The sequence below is a fragment of the Haliaeetus leucocephalus genome, unplaced genomic scaffold (genome assembly GCF_000737465.1).
Source record: "Haliaeetus leucocephalus isolate CR32 unplaced genomic scaffold, Haliaeetus_leucocephalus-4.0 Scaffold256, whole genome shotgun sequence".
NCBI lineage: Eukaryota > Metazoa > Chordata > Aves > Accipitriformes > Accipitridae > Haliaeetus > Haliaeetus leucocephalus.
The window spans coordinates 70,298-96,815 of record NW_010972692.1 but is presented as its reverse complement, the minus strand read 5'-3'; the positions used below and the strand labels follow the sequence as shown (position 1 = coordinate 96,815).

Below are 26,518 nucleotides of genomic sequence, written 5' to 3'. Positions count from 1 at the left end.
GTTGTAAAGCCAGAGAAAGGATAGTCTCCCAGGCTCCCTGCATTTCATCTTGTGATGTGCCTGAATTAGATGCCCTTTCTATATAACACAGCAACACCTAGTAGATTTGCTCTCCATTGACTTACCTATTACCTTGAATACAGACACTGTGAGATTTTATAGACATTAGAAGATTAAACCAATCAGCATCTGTACACATTAGACTTCATCTGAAAGCTGTATTTACTAGTCCATATTTTCCACTTGCAACTGAGGTGACAAAAATACTACTTTATCATCTACTTTAAAAACTCATATGTGCACCCAGTCTTCTCTGTCCATTCCACCTAGGATTTAGTGATTTCCCCAGACTATCTATATGAATACTGTACAACCATAGCAGAGAGGAGGGATGATGGAGAAAGCCTTGGTTTGTGTCTGGCATGAAAACAAGAAACTTGCTTACAGGGCCCTGTTAACTTTTACTGCAGCTTTTGGACTTGACTCTGGACAAATACTTAATTCCTAAACCTGGGACTAAGCCAAAAGTTTTTTAAGATCCCTTTTGAGAACTGCCAGATCACGTTATCAGTTTTTCATCTTCTAATGTTAGTTGTGAGGTGGGTTGTTTTGCATATTCGGCTTGAAAAATGAGTCATGAATGCTGATCTCTCTCCTTGTTTCCTGTTAAAGAGACTCGGCTGGAGCTCTGCTGGGGTAGGTAGGCAGGATTATTTGGTTTGTTTACTAAGAACAAAGAAAAGAGTTCGATTTAATAAACAGATGTGCTACATGTCATGAAACTGAGTAGGTGTTCTCCATATTTCAGTATTATTACATCTAGATGCCAGGGCCTTTTCTTCTTTCAGTGTCTCATTAATGAGTTGACCCAACTGTGGTTCCGTCTGTTCGCTCCAGATTCTTTAATATATATATATTTTTTAAAAATTCTGCAGGAGAGCTATTAGGGGCCTAGGAATTTCAAATGTACCTAATTTAATATTCTCTATTATTAAACTAACATTTAATACCTTTCGTCCAGAACTTCTGATCTGTTGGTATGGTTTAGGTGGCTTAAATCAAATACTTTTACTTTGGAATCACTGTCTCCAAGCAGTATTAACATCCTGTAAGATACATGGTAAATTGTCTTGTGGATATCCTTTGGCTGGCTCCTCTGGAGACTGAAGAGACTATTTTATGTGTTGTTTATTTTTTAAATGTTAGCAATAGTCTACTGCTTTTGTCTTTTTCATAATAGTGTTGTTTTGCAAATCTGATGATCTTTACAGCATTGTCTGGTTTTATGAGGTCTAGTTTACTTCTACTGTCAACCAGGCTCTGGCATATTTCCTGAGACTGCTTTGTTGAATTATGTTCCTTTATTTTTTCTACTTCCCTTAAGAAGCGCTGTGCCTAGAGGACTTTCTTCTCTCACACCAGCTGGCAATGCCTACATGCCATTTGTTTCTGTAGTTCTTAATACTTTCTGCCTCTTCTGTAAGGCTTTACTTCCTTTTAAAAGCATTTATTTCCCTCTTTAGCTATCGCATGTCTGGTTCACTATGCTCATTCTGCTTTCAAATTCCTCAAATTCATTTGAAACTTGCAGTTTGACATTCGCAGAGGTCTTTAAGAAACTTGGTTCGTTTAGATATCAACTCATGATGTCCTCTGTTCAACAGGGAATCTTCTCCCTTTTTTTCTGTCTTTACTTGCAGACTAAGCCATGGCTGATGAGCAAGGTGTAGCAACGATCCCAGGGATCTGCCTCTCCAAGATTATAATTTCCTAACGCATTTGTTTGGGAAAACAATGTTTTAAATTGTGATCCTTATAGTCAGTAGCTTTTTCTCAAATAAAGCAATTTGGAAGTACCTCAGCAGCTGGGGAAGAACAGGGGATGTGCTGAACATGGATTACGCTTGTTTCACTTCAGAGCTAAAAACTCAGCCAGAGTGCAAGTCTTTCACAAACAGCTCACAAAACCAGCAAGGATCTGTTGTATGAAAACATCTGCATTCTTGAAATTCATCTCCATCCCACATTCGCGCAAATGCTTCAACTTTCATAAGCAGTAACTCTTCCTCTCTGGAGAGGAGGAGAGGAGAGGTCTTCACTCCAACCCTGCCATGCACATGCACAGGGATAACCAGCGTCACCCTGCAAGGACGTGCGAGGAGATGAAGAGTGCTGCTCTATGTCCTTCTTTGCAGGACGTGGGGAAGGTGGTGTTTAATACTCAGTAGATATGAGTTGACAGAGCAGTCAGGATGAGACAGGCCAGTTAGTCAACATTTAACTCTGTGCAACACAGTCTGACCTCAGGCTGAGTGGTAAGCATTTCTCGTTTTAGGAAAAAAGCAAACATAGCTTTCAGTTAGCGTTTCCAAAGGGTTGCCAAAGACTGTGATAAAGGAAATAAAATGTCATCCAAGTAGAGTCAGGCTGGAGAAGTAATTACAATTTTAAAAGGGAGGGTCTGGGCCACCTGCACAGGCTGTAGGTCTGCCTGCTTGACCTCAGGTGAGATCTCCCACTTCTAACATGGCTGTGGTTTTTAGCCAAACCCAAAGGCAGAAGCACAGCAACAGTTAGGAATCATTAGTAAAGAACTGTAGCTGTTTAACAAAAGAAAAATACACAGTACACTTTGTGCAGCTAAGAGGAAAAAAAAAAGTTCATTTGATAAAACAAATGCAGACATTCTCTGTCGCATACACCTTTCCAAAGCTGAAACCTCAGGATATTGCAACCACTCAGGCGAAACCCAACTGTTAGAAGAGTTTTGACTGTTAAGAAACTGCTCGACTTGATCTTCAGCGAGAACTTGTCTGGGCATTTCCCTGGATTTCCTGAAATACCAGAAACAATACTGTAATAACAAGTTTCCTTTGAGGGGCGAAAAAGAAACCTGGACACACCCTTTATTCAAGCAAGGCATCTATTACAATACATAATAAGGCAAGACTGGTTCGATGAATCCCCTCAAGTCATAATGACAGGTAGGAGGCATCCGAAGGCACTTGGTTCTCCTGCACACCCGCACACACACACCTGTGCGCACACACGTGTGCACACACTCTCTCAGCAGCCATCAGACACTCACACATCAGTAAATGCTCAATTTGTCTAACAACCCTTAGTGACTGGGTGCGGGGAGGAGAAAGCGTTTTCAGTAATTTCTCTATTTCACACTAGCTACCGGCTGTAAATTATGCAAGAACAAGATAACTGCAGTAACTCTCCAAATTATTACTAGTCACTCAGCAGATCTGACATCCACCCCAGAGGAACACGTCAACCTCCTACTGACTACAAGTGAATGGAGAAGTAGGTAGGCACTTATGTCTTCTTTATTCTATCTCTCCAGTCAAGACTGATGATCATCTCACAAAATTAAGGGAAAAAAATACTAAGCCATTAGTTGGGGAAAGAGAGGGAAAAAAGCAAGAAAAAAGGGTCAAAAGAGGCACAGAAATCTAACAAAGACCTGAAAAGAAGCTACCTAAAAGCAGTTCCTGTCTAACTTCTAAAACATTTGTTACACCTTCACAAGTAGTGCAAGTTTTGTTCTTGAGAACTACCAGGCCCACATGGTTAATCTTGTTTTCACATATCCCTTTAACTAATTAAAAAATCAGAAGATCTTATTCAGAGCTCAGTATTTTTAATATGCTCAGATAATGCAATTAACTCAAGAAGAAAAGCATTTCAGTAAAGGTTGCACCTTGTCTATACTGTAAGATCATACTTCATACTAATTTTTATTCTAGATTCCTTTTGTGGGACAAAACCCCCCCATATTTTCATCCAGTGCAAAACTATGCCTTTGAAATAGAACATGATCATCTATTTATTTCTCCTAGAGATAACACATGCAAAGCTGTGCTAATATTTAAAGGTTTGTCAGACAAAGGTGACTCAGTTTCACCAAAACTGGTGCTAGACTACCTTTGCTGACTTATGATTAATATTTTCACATCTAAGTCTGGATACAAAGGTAACAGTTTGAAAGAAAAGGCTTGCTACAGGTTCTTTCCTCCAGCGAACACTGACGAAAAAAGTCTGCAGAGTAATAATCTGGAGATACAGTGTTCAGGCACTTTATGTCTCCAGTTTTAGAGCTTCATTAAAATCATTTAGTTATGATCTTTTGATTGCAATCTTGGAGAAATAGAAATGCAATGGCTGCCTTCACAGGTCCATCAAAGCTGAGAAGTATCAAATGTGAGAAGAACTGTACTGTCACGTTTGTGTCCCAGTTAAGCGGGAAGGCTTCAGTAGATCGGCATACACAACACCACTACGTGCTTTCTAGGAAGGAATTAGATTCATAGGACTCTTCTGTCAGTCTACAAAATTTGAGGAATGCCCTGAACTTATATAAAACTTGCATTTAAGTGGTCTAATCTGTAGTCACTGACTTACAAAAGTGAAGAAATCAATATTATGGCTAACGTAAATCAATTAATCCATTCATTTGTATATAACAGCTTCCCCTTACTGCATGGACCATAAATACCCCAAACATGAATTGAGTTACTCCTTGCTATATTGCATGAATCCTAGCAGAAGGTTGTAACAATGAATGAATCACAGTTAAATGTAAAGACAACACGTGGGAGAAATCTGAAAGGAAAACAGTACTTTGTCTTCTGAAGACTTGTTTACACTGATTTTATGTTTACGCACATAATCTAGTGTTTTGCCTCTGACCAATTTTCTAAGCTTCGCATATACTCCTCAACAGAAGTTTGTACGCATACCGACATTCACTCTGTTGTATTCTGTAGAGTTGAAGAGATCAGCATGGTATTTAAAATATATTTCTCTTTGGACCTTATTGTCTTATAATTGCAAACCTCTTAAAGAGCAAAGGCTGCTCGACTAATTTGAAACATGAGTAATATTCATACTGTCAACTTTCATACTTAGCTTTTTAGGTTTTCATTTTTAAACCCAGATCAAATACAGAAAACATGCAAAGGTTAGTTTTTAATTGCTCAGGTGTTTTCAATGCCTGCAAAATCTTTTCAACTCTCCATCATTCTGTGAAAGAATTTCAGTGGCAAAGGTCAGTATCTTCTCGGCCAAAGGGAAGATGTTGACCTGCCTGTAGATGTTCATCAAGAGGGGAGGGTTGCGAAGGGGAGATCTGGGCTCAGAAATAGCTACTTAAAAAGACGCTTAACAGACTGAATGGAGTTAGCAACGCTTACTCACAAAGCTTCTTTTGCTTACATAAATGCGTATTAAACCCCAGAACTATAGCAAAACTATTGAACGGCAATGGCTGCCTTCACAGGTCCATCAAAGCTGAGAAGTATCAAAGGTGAGAAGAATGGTATTGTCACGTTTGTGTCCCAGCTGAGCAGAGAGGCTCCACTGACTCAGAGAAGCTCTAATCTCATCTGTGAGTTCCTGTGTCTTTTAAAACACAAGCGATACCGAGAATTTATGCATGTAGCACTATTTCCACACTGTGGTTCTGCACAGATTTACCTGACCGTAGAGCAGAGACTCTGTAGGTATGCTAGTGGGAAAGTCTACAGTGAGCTGCAGACCACAAAAACCATTACAGATGGTATGTCTGCCTAAGCTATAAAACTTGTTTAATCTGATATGAGCAAAATCTGCTAATTGTGCAGTTCGTTACTGAGAATGCAAATTATAGTCCACATGCATCAGACATTACCAATCAGGTTTGAAAGTGGGTGTGGGAATACTTTAAAGAAATTCATTATATGGATTTGATTGCATAATACACAGGTATTCTGTGTTTATAGGCTGAATAACTGCAGGACTGAACTATGTTAAGATGTCTTCATGCTGACATGTAAGGAGCCAGCATTCCAATCAACATCCAAGCTTCATTTTTCGCTTCAGAAAACAATGTATTGATTTATCCTTATTTCCTAGAAAAGCCTTTGATTAGAAATGTCAAGATAGCATCAATAAAAATTATTCAAAGATATGACAATGCAATACTAAACACCTATCTCTTACTGCCAAGTACAGACAGGCTGCTTCAGGTAACCACAACTCATTACTTACAGTTCTGCAAGGAAGTAAACAGCATAAAAAACCCCAGCACACACGAACAGAGATGTGCCTTGTGCCTCAAATCAAGCTCTGTGCAAGGCTTAGATATCAACATGTCACTGCCCACTCTTAGTGAAGGCTGTTTCAGAATGTAATACCTCCCCCGTGAGAACAATAATTACCTTTACCTTCGTTTGTGAGCAAGGCTTTAATACCGTGCTTGATCTTGTCTTACCAGATGAGTGATAGGCCTATCATGCTCATGAATGAAAGGCAATCATCCCTCCTTACTACTGAGATATCTTATGAGTCCTCATCTTAGGAGAGCCACACGCTTTACCGAGCCAAGCAATGAGCTGGGTGAGGTGGAGAACCTGCAGAGGCTCTGTGTAGCTCACCTCTTTATCGTCTTTTCCCGCTGAATCCATTCTGCTTGTTAAGTCCAGTACGGCACTTTCAGCCTCAGGTGACTGAAGGGCTACAGCCCGCTCCCAGCAGGCAAAATTTTATGAACTGAGTTTATTATTCCTGCATTGTGGAACTCCTTGCAGCTCTGAATTTAAACTGGAGTTCTGAAAAAGGGTGCACTGACTTGAAAATCAGTTTGACTCTTCTAGAAAGAGCAGATCAAAAGTTTCAGCGACAACTGGTTGGGAAAACCAATTTGAGGAAGGCCTCAGGTTCTCCCTGGGGAGGATCCTGTTGTCGTTACGATTGTTTTAAGTGCACAGCTATAGCAGATTACTCACTTATCTTCCTGTGCAAATCTCTTGCAGGAGCGCAGACCGGCTGCATGCATTTAATATCTGCAAGTATTGAAGCCTGTACATTAGCAAAGGTTATCAGTGACTAACAGCTAGCGATAATAAAGGTTATCTCCTCTCCGAGCCCTGAACTGCCTAGGAAAGAGAGACATGCAGGATCACCGACTCCAGCTTCCCATCTTGCCTCTGTCCAGTTCGTGAGCTCTTCCCTACCCGAGAAGCGTACGGGGCTGATACGGATCCACGCGCTTGCTGTACCAAAGCCGTGATAGTAAAGCTCGGCAGGGCTGAGGGCAGAGCCCTCGGGGTGGATGTGCCAGCGCCGGGCACAAGCCCCAGTGGCCCCGGTGGTCCCTCGGCAGCGCGGCACGGCAGCACCCCCCGCCTCGGCGGAACAGCACACGGGGTGAGGGGCGACAGTCTCGCCTGCCCGCAACGACACGCTCGGACGCGGAAAGGACGAAGGGCCGACGTTTCTTGCATTTTGCTGTGCCGGCTTTTACTCACACTTTTACCAGTTCGTGCATCGACCACGGCCTTGTCTTTTACGTACCGTGCAACGCTGAGGAGCTCTGGATGGTAAGGTAGCTGGATTCGCATTTCTGTGATTCGATATCCAGGTCTCCAATCTTTAAGATCAGGCGTTTTCCCGGAGGCACTTGGATTTTCTTCTCACAAAGAGTGTAGTTTGGGTATGTCCCAGGATAGTTCTTGGATGCCAGGGTCCCGCTGTCTTGATACATCACCGTGTGCCCACATCCATCCCCTGCAGCAGGAGAAGAAACAAGGAAGAGAAACAGAATGTATTCCTCACTAAAAAACGTGTAGGAAAATACTGACCACATAACCATGTCTCACTTGCGCTTCCACCTTTATAAAAAAGTATTTTGTAATACTCCACCTCAGTTATGCTGTTGTTGGAACATAGGTAACTAAAATAAATACAGTCATATTTCTCTTGTAAAGCAATAGAAAGGAGGGTTGGAAAGACTCATGAACTAAGTTGTATCTGACAGTCCTGTACGGAGCCTCTCCGGCTTTCTGCTTTACAGCCAAACCCTACCGAAACCCTGAAGATGCAATTCCACATGTACTAGATAGGATCCTTCCTTAAATAGTTTTCTCCCGATCATCATTCCACATTTTATTTCCATAGAAACAGCCATCAGAGAGAGGGTAACTGAACCATACGTGAAAGCACAGACATGATTTAACTACATACTATCGCAGACCTGACTCATCTTACTTCCCTGTTGGTTTTCTTGTGCCGCTCGCAGAATACAAAAAGCACAGGGGATAAGGCAAAGACTCAAGAGGGGCTTCAGAAGCGGGATGCGCATCGTTCGCGGTACGCAGGCTACTTCACGGTAGCACGGCCAGAGATGTGAGCGCTGCTGCCTCCTTGCTCGAGGGGTGAGGGTAGGCGCCCCCGAAGCGCGATTTCGTGGCACTGGGTAGGAGCGCAGCTCAGCTCCGGAGCCTTTCCTTGGTGGAGAGACTTCTGAGGAGCAGCTGCAGCAGAAGAGATGACAACAGGAAAAGGCGCATGGAAATACACGGGGGGATGTGGGGACTGACATGGAAAACAGGAAGCATCCACGGAGGGGAAGGAAGCAGGTATCAGATAAGAGACCTTGACTACTAAAGGAAGCAATTTTTACTGAACTATTTAAAAGTGTCCTAGTAACTTAAAATTTATATATTAAAGCTTAAGCCATTTCATTCTGCTGAATCTTCCAAATAATGGAAACCATTCCAAGAGTGGAACCAGTGCCACATGTATGTGCATATAACAGGCAGTCCTCACTTTTTGGTCAGTTAGGGCACAGGCACTCTTTACATTGGAGTCTTGTGTACTGTTATCCGTTACCACTGCAAAATCGAAGCTAGTCCTAGAAGTGTTAATAAAATAAAGAATCCTGCAGAGCTGGGAATTCACAATGTTCACTTTAACTACCCCAAATTTTACTTTTGGGGATGTTTTGGTTAAACTGTTTTGGTCTGTGCATTTTAATTACTATCCGAATTTCCTTCCACAATCACTAGGAGAAACACACTTAAGGTTTGATAAGATTATTTAAAAATGAACAACTAGAAATGAAGTGTTGATAAAGAAACGTGCCATACCGGAGATTGGGGGGAAAGTGGCATGCTGTGCAAAGATAAGCTCCAAGCTATCAAACTTTTGACTTGTTACTATATAATTACCCTGCCATTTCATCCAACTCACTCAACCACTTTTTCACAAGCAACAGCATTTATTTTGAAGCTTTATCATTATTACTAGCTTTGTTGCCTGCTATTTAATTTTGTCGCAAGTTCATGCTTGGAATAGAGGTGAATAGGAGACATAGATCCAAAATCATATCACCGTAAAACATATTAAATATGTTTTTTCAGATCTCCTTGTTCACATGCTTTAAAAAACATCTGTTGTTCAAGTTTTCTATCCAAGCACTATTGATTTCAAAATGCGTAGGAAAATACTCAAGATGAAAGGCAAACTGGCCTCTTGGGCAAATTGTCTATTAATGGAAACTTTCTGCAGCAGGAATAAAAAAACAAGGAGTAATACAGTACGTGAGCTATCAACTTTCTGAAACCAGAGAGGGGTCTGCAGAGGTCCAGGCAGTGTAAACCCAGATCACTTCCAGCAGGACACAGGACAGCCTTGCTGCCTGTGTAGCTGACTGCTGCGTAATGAAAAAGAACTGCCTGTGGCCTTTAATTTAAACTACATGTTTTTAACTGTAAGCATTTGCTTTAGCTGGGCTGATGAAAATAAAGTAACTACAATCTGGAGCTTGGTTTGCAACTTATCCTTATTGGGAAAGAAAAGGGAAAACAAAGGGGAAAGTTACATAACTACAACAAAATGTCATGGGGATGGACTCCTTAAAATGAAAAGTCTAGTGTTCACATAGCCTTCACCTCGCTGGGCTATGTTCTGGCCTGCGTCACCTCGGTGCAATGCCAAGGATCCTTTGTGGTACAAAACTCTCCTCAAAAAAACCAAAAGACATTGCTATCATGGTAAGACCCTGACAACTGTCCAGGTCAGAGAGTATTGTATTTCTGCAGAAAGTGTACAGGCAAAACTGTGCACCAGAGACGTCAGCCTGCCATCCTCCTCTGTCAAGGTTATACAAGGTCTTGTTCCCAGGGAAACTCCTTTTTTTAAAATCTGCCTTTGAGTCAGCGTTGAAACATATTAACACCAGAACATCTTTTGAGCTAAGAAAGCATAAATGCTATTTTCCCACTTTTCACTGGTGGAGCATGGTCATTCAAGCACTCCTAATAAGAGGCAAGCACAGCATCATCCTGGACCTGCAACGTCCCTTGCTGCCTCTGTTCTGCCTGCCTGCCTGCCTCAGAGGAAAAGGTCATGACAAAAGCTTGTTTGCTGCAAGAACCAAAGCTATGTCCAAAAAGTCAGACCAAGTCCTAGTAACTATTGGTTCTTACAGAGAAGCCTGACTGGAGCTCTAAATTTTGAATTTCTCAGCAAGATTAACAGAGCAAAGAAAAATCTTACACTGAGATTTGCTGGGAAATGCATCCTAGGGAAGGAATCTGAATGTATAGAGGGAAGGTAGAATAAAACTCAGGATCTGATAGTTCATTCAAAGAGAGATTTCATGACTAAATGTAGTAAAACACTTGTAACCCGACTATATACCAAGGGCTCAGAAATGGAGGCAAATTGCAAGGAATTCAGAACATATCCCTGTTCACATTTTCAAATGAAAAATGGGAACAATACTACCATCAGTTCTGTTCTTATCATTATTTTCCATGTAAAATTTTGATTTTCAGTAGAAATGTATTGGCCAAACCTCAAATACATTGGAGTTTAAAACACAACTGGTTGTCCTTATGAAAACTATGGTTTAAATACCTGACGTTGCACTCTTTTCTATAGGCACAGCTCTTCTGGCTGGAAATATGTGTATTCAACCGGTCAGTTCGACACAGGATTTCTTGCTAACACTAAATTTTCACTTAGCGTTACTTCTGAGAACTGTTTTCTATCTTCCCATTTGGCAAGAAGCCGGCAGCCTTGCCTCCGACATCCAGGTTTCATCACTTCTCACTGGACGAGAGCAAAGCAAAATATTTAAGCACAAGGTATTCAGCAGCCAGAAAGTCTAAACATGCTTAGATTTAATAATCTCTCTCCTCAGCACCAGGAGTTACTAAAAGCACATCAAACATGCTTTGTAAACCGAGTTCCCATGGGCATTTGAATCAAGATCAAGATCGTGGTCTCTGGATGGCGGGCGCCCGCCTGTTGGCTTATGCGCAGGTTGTACCAAAGATCACACAGCGTTGGAATTAAGGCTGTTTACCACAGATAAAAATAGTCTCCTACGGCAGACAATGGAAAAAACTCCCCAAGAGGCGAGAACCACGTCTGCCGCAGCAGCGGGCACACGGCTTGCACCTTGCCCTCTCTCGCCAAGAGCAGTGCTGGCACGTAAAACCAAACCCGGGACCCTGCCAGAAGACATCGGTACGTGTCCCTGCGGAGAGGGCGAGAGGAGGTGCCAGGTAGCACCATTTCCCATCCTCAGACACATGCACGATGGATGTGCGTGGGAAAAGGTGAAGGAGCATCTCCAAGCAGCTGCATCTGGGCTGGGTCTGACCGCGGCTGCTGGCTCCTGGGCAGGAGGGCTTCCTCCAGGATCTAACCTGTCCAGGAAGGATGTAGGTGATGAAACCGATGCCCACGAACAAGCTCCAGCCCCACACCGTGAGCTGCCCTGGACACAGCCCCTGACAGATACTATGGCTTTAGCAAAACGGTGATGGTCCCAGAAGCAGCAGAGTTAGAGATCTCCAAAAACGATGCTGGTTCTTTCAGGTACCCTCCTGCCACCCAAAATCACCTGGCTAGGCTGACTCCCTCCTCCCCTCTCTTCCCAAGCCCAGTGTACGAGCTGAGTCCTGGCCTCTCTCCCCTCTGCTCCCTGGGCTTTTCCACCCCTTGCTCACATTCCCAAGTGGATGTGCACTTCATCCAAGCACTCGGCACATCGCCCTCTGAGTTAGGGAAGAGGCTACAGTTTTTTCAAATAACTGCTATAAGAAATTTCCATGTGCTGCACCTTTCAGAAACATGTTTATACTACAAAACGGTTACATAGCATGATATCAAAGTGCATTTTCAAACGCATTGCTACAATATCCTGGCAGCAAACAGCTGCCTTTTTGATCCTTCTGATTCACCCTCACTAAGCAATTAATAATGGACTTGGACTTACTCCAGTGCTAAATACGTGTTATACCTAGGCACGCTCATGCACACAGCCTCTTCCACCCCGCTGCACGAGCCCCGTCAGGCACCGGCATCTCTCTCCCGGCCTCTCCGGCTACAGACTCCCGCTATCTGCTGCCCCTCGGCTGCCAATCTCTTCCCACCGGGACAAAGACCGCCAAAACAACTTTATTTCCCTCTCTGCCTCATCTCTCCCAGTTTGACATCCTTTTGCATGCCTGTCTTCATGGGGGTGACTGGGACAAGGGGTGCTCCCCCCCATCCTGCGTGGAGGCCAGGGTGCAGAGCTGGCGGGGGGCTGCCGGCCTGTCCGCCTTCCTTCCCACTCCTTCCCTCAAGAGGTGAGAGCAGAAAACTGATTTTGTGTACTTAAAGCTCAGATTCAGCCAAAAATCAGCATTTTCTGAAGAGCCACAGCTGCAAATGGACACAGCCAAAGCAAAGCAAACGCCTCCGAGTCAAGGGTACGGCTTTGCGAGCTCTGACGAGAAGCCCCATGAGGAGAAATGAGATTCATCTCATCTTCCACGTTGCTTTCCCTGAAGTAATAACTCCAGCTTATTAAAAGATACAATAATAACTGAGTCAAGAAGGAGTTCTGTGCCCGTGTTTGAAAGAGGATTCAAGTTATGCATAAGAACAGATAAGTATCAAAAAAAGAAAACAACTCTTTCCAGTTAAACCTGTGTCCTCCCTGCTCATATGGGATAGAAGATCAGGGAAAAAGCAAGTTTTTTTGCCAGACGCCATCCAAATGTACTGGTGTGGTCGAAAAAAACATTAGGTTTACATACAGCTATTCTGACCTCCATCATGGGTTTGTACCTTTGCTGCTTTGTGAGGTGATGGAGTAAAATCCAGAGTTGAGCTCTTCATCTCTAACCTCTCCGCTGCCAAACCTGGGTCAAGAGCATCAGCTCTTTACTGCGCCATTTTAACAGAAGAGAAAGACCACCACGCGAGCAGGACCTAAACCCCTCGCTTCTCCAGGGAGTGATGGAAGGTGTCAGACCTCTGTGCTTTTCCTGGCAGTGGGCTCAGGCAGGTAACAAAAACGAAGGGCAACACCACGGGCCTGAGGCATCACTGGGCAGGCAAATACCCCCAGTCCTCCTCCCCAGCGGTGCGAGGACCCAGAGCCGCAGGCATCGTGGGGGGTGGTGGGGTGAACCACGCATTTGGGGATTTCACAAACCACCAATTTCAGGGCAGATGCCATTTACACCAGCTGAGCAGCTGGCTGAGCCCTGCATCTAACGAAATATATAAATCCCCAGCAGTTTTTTCGGAAGTCCAGCTTTACATTCTTCACAATATTTTGTGGATACAGCAAAACCAATTTTCAAATAATGAAAGAAACCACTGAGAATTAAGTCAAGCCTATAATCATCTGAAAAAACCAGTGACTACAATATTCCATGGCCTTTAAATTAGCATTAACATCTTTTCAAGGGAAGAAGTCCCCCACTTCGCAGTACGCCCTACTGCAAAAAGAAAAAACAAATAGTGTGTAAATTTTTCTTTGAATTGCATTTTAATCTGTTTGACTCCATTAGGTTCCCAGGAAACATTTTAACCCCTGTGCTGCTGCAGTCCCTCAGGACACCCATTCTGCTGCCCAAACTAACCAAGCAGTAGCTGGGAGGAGGGCCGAGAGCAGGAAGGGAAGGTAGAGCAGCAGAAGAAACAAAGGAACATTGTGAAGTGCTGATTTCTTTGCCCAAATTATTTACTTACCGACTTCAAAGGGATGCAAAAGGAGAAGGAGGTCAAACAAACCACAGCGTGTTTTTCCCTCCCCTTCACAAACATTATTTACTGTAATGTCCCTCTTAAAGCAGGAATGAGAAAGCAGCAAATGATCTCCAATTGGTTCCGCAGTGGTTCCATAAATCACAAATTCCCACCACGCGCCCAGCTGCGATCTCACCCCCAGCTGTTTGGGCTGGGACTGGGGGCTGGCTTTTCTCAGGGTTTTCCCTGCAGTCAGCCTCAGGAGATGCTCTGCTTCAAGCATATAGGAAGTTATTTTGGAAACCAGTTGGATCGCCATCCTCAAGTATAGAAAAAAATCCCTGACAACCATTCTAAGTGCCTTATCTAGCAAAGTAGCTTACAACCGTACTGCCATTTTTCAAAGTTCAAGTTTTTTTAGCAACTGCAGGCACAGCCATATGCCAATAGCTGGGGAGATCTTTCCAGCTGTGCTGACCTACATGGCAGCGACTTTGCTGGATTGCCACAACCACCCCGGGCAGCCTTTACTACCCCAAAAACCTCCCGCCTTTGCAGAAGTTTGCAAAGACAAAAACCTAGTGAGATCTGAGATTTTATTTATTTAGCTGCTACAGTGTCAAAAGAAAGCAGAAATCTCCTTATAAGCAACTTCTTCCATCAAAAGGAAGCCATGTTCCACTGAAGAGGGAACGTCACAGTCAGCATTCAGGTTTGCAACCTTGACAAGTAGTAGAGTAAGTCTTACTTAAACTAACACAAATGTGAACCAAAAACTCACACACTGAATCTCTTCCAGTCTCACTGCATCCATAAAGCCTTGATTAATTTTGCTGCTTAATCAAATAACTTTCTGGAGAGCAACCATCTCATCTGCATATACATCTTAGGGACTTGTGTCAGGATGAAACCTAACGCTACCTGGCTACATTTACACATGAGACCTCAGTGACAAGACAATTCAGAATACCATAGAAATCACAGTGCCAAAAGGAGAGAACAGCAGCTACAGCCTGGTAGTCCCTTTCCTATGAATTATTTATGAGGAAACAGGATTAGAAATTGCTGCATTCTCTAAAGAAGAAGATCCTGCAACATGTAAGGGATAAGGTTTACACAAAAATGCTATGCATCATTCTTTTCTTGCTTTGTTTCTATTCAATACGTAAATAGTAGAAAACTAGGTTTGCCTTTGCTTTTCAGGATCACTATCTGGTTCCATCACAATCTGTGAAAGACAGACAGTACCAGAGTACATGTCAAAAATAAGTATGTTTTAGTCACTGCTTCCAGGACTTAGGCAGTATACCCAAATGTAGTCCTCCAGAGAAGCGAGTGTTAGCACTGGAATTTGCTTTTCAGCACTCTAAATACAGCACTCTCGAGCTTGTGGGTGTGAGAAAACTTCTATGCCTTTTTAACTGCTGCAACAAAAGGGATTTATAATTTAAAATTTATTTATTTATTTCCTGCATAGCTGCATTTCATATTTGTCAATGCTTTTCTTTTATGGAGGTGGTGTATTGCTGCGATTGACCACATCAACGTTTTGTTGGTCTGTGTGTTTTTCAAAATAGGTATGAGAACAGAGCTACACGCGTATGGAAATTTCAAAGGAATCTTAAGTGCAGGGTCCCGTTTTTGCAAAAGGGAAGTTGATTTTTTTGTTTTCTGACAAATACCTGCCTACTTTAAGATACACGTCCACATTACGCACCTCAAGTGCAGAGAAGGCGCCGAGAAGTTCATTCCCAAGCACTTGTTGTAACTGCATGCTCAGAAGGAACCTTGAAGGATGGTAAATAAATGGGAAGATGGTCATGCTCCTCTACCAGCCCCCCACGCAGAGTAACTCAGGACCCTGGTGAAGCTTCAGTGCTATAAAGTTTACAGGGAACAAATCTCCTACAGACGGAGGTTTCTTCCCTGTCCCTCTGCCTACAGCATCCCAGCAATGTGGCAAGGATGTGGGACCACAGCGGGAGACGGACCCCCCTCCCACGCTGGCCTGGGGGGACATCATGCCATTAGGGCATCTCCTCGGATTCTGCTGATTCGGGGCAAACACGCAGTTGGATTTTTATTAAGGGTTTTTCAGGCGAAGTAGGAAATGCTAATCTTAACTGAGAGACATATCATATATATGCAAATTGTTTGCTCTACTTTCTCCATCTGTTTTTTTTTTTCCCCAGGTTTTTCTCTTTGCTATGCTTTACTGGAGATTAACTTACAGTATATTGCACTGAATTTGGACTGTGTGGGAAACATATGCTGCAAGCTCAGGGCCAGACTCGAATATTGGGTTGCACAGGAATAGGAATATTCACAGCAGTGCTAGGGACTGACAAACCCACAGGGACAGGAAATTCAGAGACACCAGGGTAAGGAGAGGCTGAAGCAGAGCTGTTCCAGTTACAGTAGCAGGTGGGAAGGCAAGATTTCAAAACAGCTTTAATTTGGGTAAGAGGAAATGGCTGAACATGAGAGAATGAAACCACCACCACCCCTTTTTTTAACATGTAATTCCCTTGTTAGTGTGCTACAAGTCAAGCAAGACTGACAGTTATCAATGATGAAGGGTGGTCTTTTTTCTTTAAATCAAACCTGTCCCGGCTTACTTGAAAAATCACACTATCACCTTTTTTGCCTATACGCCTAGGTGGAATATGCGATTTGTTAGTAAGAAAGGACAACAGAAAGCACGCCACTTTTCTCAAAGCAAATTATGCAACACCCCTCCGCCCCCCATTATCCCTAAGGTATAAATTAACAAATATCTCAAGAGAAAATTAATTGGTTTGTGATGGAAACAATAATTGCCATTTATTAGCAAGACGCAATTGTCTGGTTTGCCTTTTGACTCAGTCAACTCAACTTCTAGGAAACTAGCTACGTCCTTCATGGTTATTGCGCTCTAATAACAAGTGGTTCCTTACAATTCCAGTAGAAATGGAAGTAAAAATCAACTGAACTAAGATAAAGATACAGCTGAAGACCTACATCAGGCTTCTGACCTGGAGCACTGAAAGCAAGAAATGCCTTTTCTCAGTATTCTCACGCGACCAACCTGCCTGATACTTGTCATCACGGTATTAAGCAGAGCGGTATGCTCAGACGCTCCATGAACCAGGAAATCTTGTGATCTCTCTGGTTCATTGTGGTTACATATAGTTGCTGTGAAAGGTATTTTAAATTTAAAAAATAGAAAGGATATCAGCCACAACGTTACTTAAGTACTATAGCATTGGTTGTGGTGCTGTATATGATCCACAGCATCATTTCTGTGTCTCCTGTGAACACATTAATATGAAACTGTATAAAAGTTATTTGCAAATGAATGTGAAAAATAGCGCAAAAGAAAATGTTTTATGCCATCCTGTGTATACTGCTTATACTGAAACGCCATAATTTCATTTTGTTTGCTTGGATCTTTTGATTAGCAGTAGTACCAAACAATCACACTCTCAAGTTTTGAAACAGGGTACAGCAGAAAGGTCTGAACAGTTTTTCACTTATCTCAAGAGTGAATACCTCAGTGTAACTGCTCAATTTATTTTGATAGAATATTATTTTGCTTTCCACCTAAAGAACACGGGGACTGACTTCCATCTAAAAAAATAGCAGATTCATTTTCAAAACACAAGCATTAGCACTTGTTGAAAATCAGTATGTACTCAGATACCTGTTTTAACGACTACGAGTTTAACTACATCTCTTCTGTCTGTGACAAAATACTAATAGATCAGCAAGCGCCAAGTCCTTCTTGGGTTTGAAAATGCTATCACTTACAACTACCCGAGTACTCATCGCACATGGCGCAACACTTCATATTACAGCTTATGTATTGAAATTCTGGTTTACAGCCTTCAGCTCCCAGGCATTTCAACTTCAATGCCCCCGTACCATGCTGACACGAGAAAGGTGGGATGATACAAACCCCTGGCCTTGGGAGCAATCAGAGACAACAGGGAGGGCAACAGCTCCAGCGTTAGCCATGGACCTTGCTGCCAAAGCCTCCCAGCCAAGGGGCACCCCCAGGATCCTTGAATTTATTTTACAGGTTAAAATATTTTTTTTTTTCATACCTGGAGGACAAAATGGACTTTTTTTGGTACAAGCCCATTTTACAAAGGAGGCGTAGCTGACTATCAAGTCAAAGCAACCCACCAGTGCAGAACTCGTGTGGCACCAGAGCAAAATACAAGTAGTTTCGGGCAGATGCCGCACATCTCCTTTTTGCACAGTTACTGCAGCTGCAAAAACAAGGCTCAGGCACGTAACAAAGCCATTCTGTTCAGACGGGTGAAGAAATCCACCTATGTTTCCAGTGTTTTGAGGTCTCTCCTACCACACCATGAAGAAAAGTTTTGTTTGATTTCTGACAGGACACACGGGTCTTTGTATAGCATGAGGGATCGCATCCAGAATTCCCCATGTGTTTTTGTAATTTGAAATAAAACAAATAAACACAATTTTTATTCAGTAGACATGAGCATCTGGAAGATGACATCAACATGACTTCAACTTTAATGTCAAAGTGTTAGACTGAAATCCAATATCATTGAACAATTTGTGGTGGAGGTGCCAGAAACAAACATCACAGATTAAAACTGTGATGGAAACAAGGTTTCTGCAGCAGCTGAGGGAAGAAACAACGTTTTAGAGCTTTACTGAATGCCTGATGAACATTGTTGTCATTACAGTAGCAGTTTGAGCCTAAATTTGTGATACTAAATATCAAAATGAAGATCCCGGTCTCCCGAGATCTGGGTTTCCAGCCTTGCCCTGCTCTGCTTTCTCCATTTATTCTCCTGTCCCTCTTCATGGCGATCAAAACCACCTTTGCTGAAGCTCTTTGGAGGTGGGCAAAGAGAGGACAGCCTGGGCACGCTCGTCCTTCCCTCTGCCCGCGGGGAGCTGCCGACACCAGACAGCAACCCATCCCATCGAGGGAATGGGAATAATGAGTAAGGTCGCACTGGGACTGGAAATCCCACACAGGGAGAACGGGAAAGTGCCACCACCACCACACTAAGCCTCCGCATCTCGGAAGGAAACTCCTGAGAGGCAAGTGCTGGCTACGTCGGAAGAAGAGATGGGGAGAGAGGGAATGAAAGACCAAAACGTTTCCTCCTCATAACACTCTCAGCTCCCAGGCTTAATTATACAGGATCAACAATCCTAACCATAACTACTGGCAGCCTCTCTATGTGCAAGCATCCAGCCAACCTCAAAAATGTGGCTTTAGCACTCACACGATTTTCACAGGCAAAAAAATCTGTTTAATTAGATAGTTCGTAATTTATTCTGAAAGCAAAAATGAAGATATCTATATACTCTTAAAACAAGTCAAACCACTACCCTTTTTTTATTTAAACATCACTATTAGATTGTCCCAGTTTGAAGTTTCCTACTCCCAGTTGTAATGCTAATTAAACCTTTTGGGGAAGCTGTGTGCTCATTCTTATGCACTGCTATTAACTTTTTTTTTTATTGCAGATAGTTGGGATCCAACGCCATTCCACTAAATCCAGTCAGAAGGATTTTATTTTGATTTTGTCTGGCTTGTTTTATTCTTAGCAGATGGTGCAAACCCATGTGTTGATGAGTACATGCCACAGGAGAGCATCTGAATCGATACAGCCGGCCCCAAACTACAGCGGTGTCTCTGCTGAGGACTTCAGCGCCCGCCGCCACTCAGGACCACACTTCTCAGCGTGGTGTGTCAGCTCAGACGGGCTTTCAAAACTATACTACTTCTGGTACCTAAAATGGCTTTGAGAAGATACTTCAGGCATCTCTACAGCAGCGTAAGCATCCTCAAAGTTGGTGTTTTTCAAACTAATTATTACTGTGCTACATATGTAGCTGAAGTGGACTAAAGGTGACATGGTTTTGATAAATACAAATGACTGTATTTTTGCATATGCAAATCAACAAATAATTTGCATGAAATATGATTCAACAGCCATGCATGTTATGTGCATGTGCAGGTAACAACTTTCCCAGGGCATCTTTTTCTCCCTCCTTTTCTCCTTTTTCTCCCTCCTTTGTCTGTGAGACTCTCTGTGGCCTCCCTGTCTCTGATTCTGCTTGAAATATGTCCCCTGATAACCTAAAGAGAAGTACATATAAAGGGCTTAGAGCTATTTATAGCAAAGCCTGTGTGCCTGAAAACATTGCAGTTTTCATGTGCTGGGTACACGCATTGCTTATGAACTGCAGCCGGAAAACCGTTGCCTCCCTCTTTAGCGATTCCAGTCAGCATTCACAAGGCAAGATAGAGAGAGCCAAGGAAGGAAGCAGACATAAGGACAAAACGCAAACAAACTGAAAATTTACCAATCACTTATATTCAGAAACCAGGGAGGGGGTGGCGGTGGTTTACAAGATAGATTCATCTCTATCTGCATTTCAAACTGCTGGAAATGGGCATGCAAAGTGGATTAGCATGATCACACCAATATTCTTCAGTACGGGTTTTGTACAAGCCCCTGAGAACAAGCATAATCTCTCATAATTACTGCATATGCCGTTGTCACATTAAATAACAGCCTTGCCTCAAACTGTTTAAAAGTTTACTAACCTTCAATTCTTCCAACTGGGTATTGGGCGCAACTCAACAGACCCAGGAATACTGCAAGCAAAGTTCACGTTCGAATGCTGATCTGCAAATCCCACATGAACGTGTTTCATTGCTGCGCTTCATTTGAAGCGATTCACATTTCATTTACCTTACAGCAAGAGCAATGGCTTAAATTTTGTTCTTAATAGGGCAAAATCCCCATTCCTCTTATGCCTTCCTACAAGCAACCAACGCTCAGGTCAGTTTTAAGTCCTACTGGCCAGAAACATAATAGAAGATGACTCAAAACTCTGAGAAGACAGACTCAGATTCAACTCTGATTTCTGCTGCCCACAATTACATGGTTCAAGGTCTTGCTCAATGAGACCAGAAGAAAAACCAGGGAACGGTGAAAGGCAAAGATAATGTGTTCTGCTTTGCCTCCCTTCTGCCTTGGGTTTGAGCCACTGGACAGAGATTTTGAGAAGAGATACCAGGTCAGGCACAGCTGTGTGAGGCTGGCAGGCGGGGAACAAGGTATATTTTGCAGTTGTCAGCAAAGAACTGGCAACCAAAACCACAAAAAGAAGTTAAGATCAGCGTACACCAGAATAAAAAGGGAAAAGAAGAACCTTTTATTATAAATCCCAAAGCTATTTATTACTCATAGACAGTCACAGATGTGATATTTGTCCCCAGGTGAGACTCACTAAGCTTATAAATATGTTTTAATTAAAATCAGTTCCCTAAACTCTCAGCCTTTCCTATCATCATTCTATGAACAACAAAATCCAATGCTTCATAGAGGTCCTCGGACAACACACACACACTTAACACTTTTAAGAGCAGAAAAAGAGCTGACACCTGGGCTTTGCAGTCACACTCAGATACAAGCCATGCTATGAAGTAACCAAGCCACAGTAAACAAAGGAGCCTTTCCTGAACTTAAAACTTAAATAAGAGAACAGAAGCTACAAGAGCAACTTCACCCTTGTTCTGTAGTATCCCTCAGGAAAAAATGAAGAGGAAGATGAGCTGGTCATGAAAAAAGCAGGTTGCGCAGCCAGCTCATAAGAAGCCGAAAAATGTACTACTTTATTTTTAAAAACAAGTATTTTTAAATCAATATATTTAAACCAGCACATCTTTCTTTGAACCAGCTGGTGGGAGACACCAGCGGTGACAAGACATGGAATTAGCTGAAACTCAAGCCTGATTTACTCGGGCACTTCTCGTGCTCCATTACAACTTTTAAATCAAGTCGAGAAGCTTGTGTAACAGGAAGTTGGTATCCACTTATCCTTATCTCCTTTCTCCACTGGTTTGCCTTCAGAACACTTAGCCCCTAATTTATAGGGTAATATCAATAAACAAACAAATAGAATAACTGCCCCCTGAGGAGAAAGGGAAGACAAGGGTCAAAACCTCTCCTGCTTTCTAGACACTGGACAGACTATCTTGTAAATTTGAGTTTGGTCCAGAGGGAACCAGGCAAAACATTACTCGTGTTTCCATGCTGCTGGTTTGATAGTAGAAACATTTTTAACATGAAAACAACGTAAGTGGTTTTACCAATTAATTTGGGAATACAGACAAGGGGTAGGATTCATACTTAGTGCATAGCATCACTATATGCACTAAAACCTCCAGAAACGCCAGCAAACTTCTATTTCTAACTGACTCTCCAAATGACTTTCTCCTCGATATCCTCATGTGCGAGACAAACATCGGTGAAAGAGGAAACAAATAAAAAATGCCGCCAAAACACTGATGAAAAGAGGGGACTGAGGGAATATTTTTTTCTTTGCTACATACATGTTCCCTGGAGCATATCAAGTTGGAGTCTCAAAACAGGGAAACATACTGAGGACAGAATAGCAAAGCTGGCATGAAGCTGGCCAGTGGAAAGGTGACACAAGTCATACCAAATTCTCCCTTCTGTGGAGATCCGTACCAGATATCTCCATTAATAGGAAGTTATGGGAAAACCAGGTATAAATCAGCCAAAGTTTTTAGTACCACAGCCTGGATGCAATGCTAACGCACAGCACCGGGTTCTGGAATTTGCAGCCAAGCTGGAACATTAATACGGGGACTATTAATTTACCTGACCGTGTTGTCAGGCTCATTATGACGCTTAATTTCCAGCGTTAACTATTTTACCCGTAGCTGTCAGTGAACTCTTCTAAGATGGATGCATCAGGCCGTGCAACGCCCCAGCCAAAAGGTTGCAACTCCTCGGCAGGAGAGGTCAGCTGTACTTGTAATTTGCACAGGAAGCCTAACGGTGTGGCGTAAAGAGAACAGTAGCTGGGCCCTCCTTTTACCAAACCGCCGTCATCACAAAAGGACTTGCGAGGTCCCCTCGAAACCCCGACGAAACTTTGTCCCGGCAGAAGTAAAGGTGTTTTTCAGCCAGGCAGTAGGGCGAGCAGAGACCTGCCTGTACCGGGCCGTGGTGGGACAAGGGGCTGCCGGTCCCGGCCGGAGCAGAGGAGGTGGACCGGGGACCGAGGACCGGCCGCCGCGCCCGGGGCTGATGAACCGCGACCCGGGCGGCAGCGCGACCCGGGCGGCAGCGCCGCTCCCCGCCTCCCGCCCGCGACCCGCCGGAGCCTTCTCTCCCCGCTTATTTGTTTAAAGTGCTGATTAACGACGAGATCGAGAACGCCGTCGTATATACGTTTTACCGTTAAGAGCCGGTTACCGCTTTAATCTCGCAGCTACTCAGACACGGGGATAAACCCGGCGAGGATTAACCAGGTCAACTATAGACAGCCCGGGGAGCAGCTCAGGCGACGCTCCCGCAGAGCAACAAGGCGAGGGCGGCGGGGATCGCCCCCCCGGCGCGGGCCGGACCCCCGCCCCACCCGCGGGGGGGAGCCGTGCACGCCGGACCCCCTTCCCCGGACTCACCCAGCTTCTCCGCCCGCAGCCAGAGCGGGGCCGAGGCTCCCAGCAGCAGCGAGAGCAGCAACGAGGGGGCGACCCGCGCCCCCCCGGCGGGGCCCACGGCTCCGGCTCTCGGCGGGGCGGGCATGGCACAACTTCCCCACTTCCCTCCTGCTCCTTTCTCTCCTTCTCCTCCTCCTCCTCGCCGGGGCGGCTCCGGGACCAGCTCTCTCTCCGGCGGAGGGGGGCGGCCGCCCCCCGGCATCCCTCTCCCCCCGCAGGTGTTGGACGGAGGCGGAGAAGGGGCCGTGCGGGGCTGCCCCTGGCCCCCCGCCGGCGGCCGAGGCTGCAGCTCTGCCGCCTCCCCGGCCCGGGGCTGGGGGTGGAGAAAGGAAACGGGAGAAAGGGAAGCGCCACTATTCCCATTGGGCTGCAGCGCGGGGTGTCTCCTCCTCCTCTTCTTCCTCCTCCTCCTCCTCCTCCTCCTCCTCCCGCCGTGGGCCGAGGGGCCGGCTCCGCCCCGCCGCCCCCTCCCCTCCGCTCCCCCGGGTGCTGCTTCTCCCACCCACCGCTGCTCTGGGGATACCGGACCGGGGGAACGGGGGGCTCCCCCCCAGACCAGCGCAGCCCCGAGCATCGCCTGCGAGGCCCCATCCCTGTTACACATGTTGACACGCACGCGTGCGTACATAGGGATTTTGAAGCAAACGGGATTATTTGGCTAATTCCCAGGCGGCGCTCCGGGGGGAGCGGGGGGACCGGGGACACGAGTGGGCAAAGGGGAACTTCCAGCCCCTGCAGCAGAGCTGGGGTCGTGCGGGGGTTTCCCACTCCCGTAACCTGCTCCCCGGGTGGTATCTCCACGCAGGGCTGCGTTACGGCCGCAGATTAAACGGGCCCCAGCGGCTGGGCTTTTAAAAGTGTGCCAGGGAACTCCAAATCTGACCCTGTCCTGGCTTTTCGGGGATGGGTTGCTGCGAGGCGGGTAGATTCACACCGCCGGCAGGTCAGAAATGCTGTGCTGCTATGCACGTAATTAACCTGCGTGTCCTAGAGGCAACTGATAATTGTTAGATTTTATAGTATTTTAGAAAAAGTCAAGTTTAGTAAGCCTTTATTCTAATCGAGCTCTTGTTTTGTAAGTGTTAATGCCTGGGTTTTAACTTTTCAGACACCCTATGTGATCAGGCATATTTTTTTTACCGTGTACCCAGTACATTGTACTCATGGTATATATATTTAACACAGGTTTTTAGTATTTGAGACTCACCCCTTCTTTGCAAAGGAGAGTCTGAAATCTAGACTACAACATTAGACCTGGTGTAAAGCAGAACATTCGTTACTGCAGCAGTTTAGCGGTCAGACTAATCCTCGCCGGCCCTTGTCAGCATCCTTCTGGCTGAAGGAGGTTGTGGTGGGTCACTCGCTTCAGGACTCTGAAGGCTGAGAGACTTTTAAAGAGGACTATGTCCATGGGAATGAAAGTGGCCTGTTCCTGTATTTGTCTCACAGATCGTCAGGAACAAATCCACACGAATGAGGGTGATTATGGAGGGGAAGGGGCGAGAAACTCAAACTCTGCCACGGCCTCAAGACTGGACTTAAAAAGAACACAGAACTGGTGAAAATATTGTGGTTATAGAAAATAGCTTCTCCAATACCAAATACTGGTTCAAAACCTACAAATGAGACCTAACATAAACAAAAACATGAGGGAGCAAAATAAATAGGACAATATACATGTTGCAAAACATGTATCACCTTTGAAAGAGCTGCAGTTCTTGAAAAGCAACATAACAGCATAAGAGCATGCATTGTTTTGTATCAGTCTCAGTGGGCAATTAAAACCAGCCAGTCATACATGGGTTGGTACTGGGAACTGTCCTGATTTGCATTCCATCAACTGAGATCTAGAATATATTTTTAATAATAGGGCCAGGTTTTAGCTGTATTCGTTAAGGGTCATCACAAATATCGGCAGAAAAGTCCTGCAAGTCAATCCCAAGTAATCTACCGAGGCAGTGCTGCAATAAGCTGGGTCTGGCGATCTTGGGCAATTTAATGCTCAAAAACCTCTGCCGTGGTGCTTGCAGATAGTGTTGCTAGTGCTGAGCTCTCAAGAGAACTTGGGTGCTGGTAATTGGTACAGGCAAGTTAGCAGCCTTGGAAGGCCAAAATGGTTTTTTGCCTGTCACATACCTTTTGGAGACTCATGAAGATGAGGAAGGTGGGTTGGCAGACACTGGGAGAGGAAGCTTTCTCCTTTTCCTGGGCGTTGGAGGCTTAGCGATGCCCTGTGGGACAGATAGCTAGAGAATAATTCCCTTCACAGTTATTTTTATTCCAATGATTTGTAGTAAAATGATAAGTCATGCCCTTGAGACTGGGGCTGTAAAATATCTGGGAGTGGTGTTTGTTTTCCTTTCATGATTGGTGACGGAGTTTACTGTACAGGAGAGCACTGGTGGAAGGAAGGGCAAGCAGGCTGCCTTTTCAAACTTCTCACCACCCTGGGCTCAGCAGGAGCTGGTTGCTTGTCTGAGGCTACGCGTTTCCCATTGCAAACGTGTATAATGCTCGGATGGAAACTCGGCACCTCTTCCAGAAGGTGTTGGAAGCACAGCTTTCCTATTGACTTCAGTAGGATAATGAGTAACGCAATCAGTGCAGTAGCTTCTGTATTATTTATTTTGCTATTAAATTCACATTACTTTATCATGCCCTCTCCCTGTCAGTTTTCAACAGGCTGTAGGCAAGGAACTTACTGTCAGCTTCCAAGATTAAATAATCATTATGATGAATGAAGTAGTCTATAGCTCTCAAAGCTGTTATTCAAGGACTTGTGTAACCCCTGTCACATTGCTACATTGGTTCATGTGTACTTTTCCAAATTTCCCTTTGTAAGGAGGAGAATTAAAACCAGCTTTTAAATAAATACAGTTTTAAAGGCAAGGCTTTGAGTCAAGGCAAAAAGATTAATTCAGAAAGGAGGCGTACATAGAGCCTGACTAATAACTTGTGGGGATGTCACACAATGGGAGCTTCACAACATGAAAACTCCATGGCAGACCACTTCTGACAGCTTAATGTGGATGATTTTGGCCACTAACACTGACTTAATTTGGAAGAGACAGGATTCACCCAGGGACACAGACAGACTACTTTTCAGTATGAGCATGTGCTCTTCCTTTACAGTCAGATTTCCAAGCATACCAGTTAGGAGTATTTCGTGTGTTTAATGCAAATGGTACTAAC

The 26,518-nt window shown here is 44.2% G+C and overlaps 1 protein-coding gene across 1 annotated transcript in view; it reads right to left on the bottom strand.

Moving 5' to 3' along the window:
- Window positions 1-26,518, bottom strand: part of DCBLD1 (discoidin, CUB and LCCL domain containing 1) — a 51,321-nt gene that overhangs the window by 23,501 nt on the left and 1,302 nt on the right. The window contains exons 2-5 of the mRNA XM_010568778.1: window positions 23,288-23,639; window positions 22,699-22,999; window positions 8,035-8,300; window positions 7,342-7,554 (exon numbers count right to left, since the gene is read on the bottom strand). Of these exons, the coding sequence (XP_010567080.1) occupies window positions 7,342-7,554; window positions 8,035-8,300; window positions 22,699-22,999; window positions 23,288-23,639 (1,132 nt within the window). The remainder of the gene's footprint in view (window positions 1-7,341; window positions 7,555-8,034; window positions 8,301-22,698; window positions 23,000-23,287; window positions 23,640-26,518) is intronic.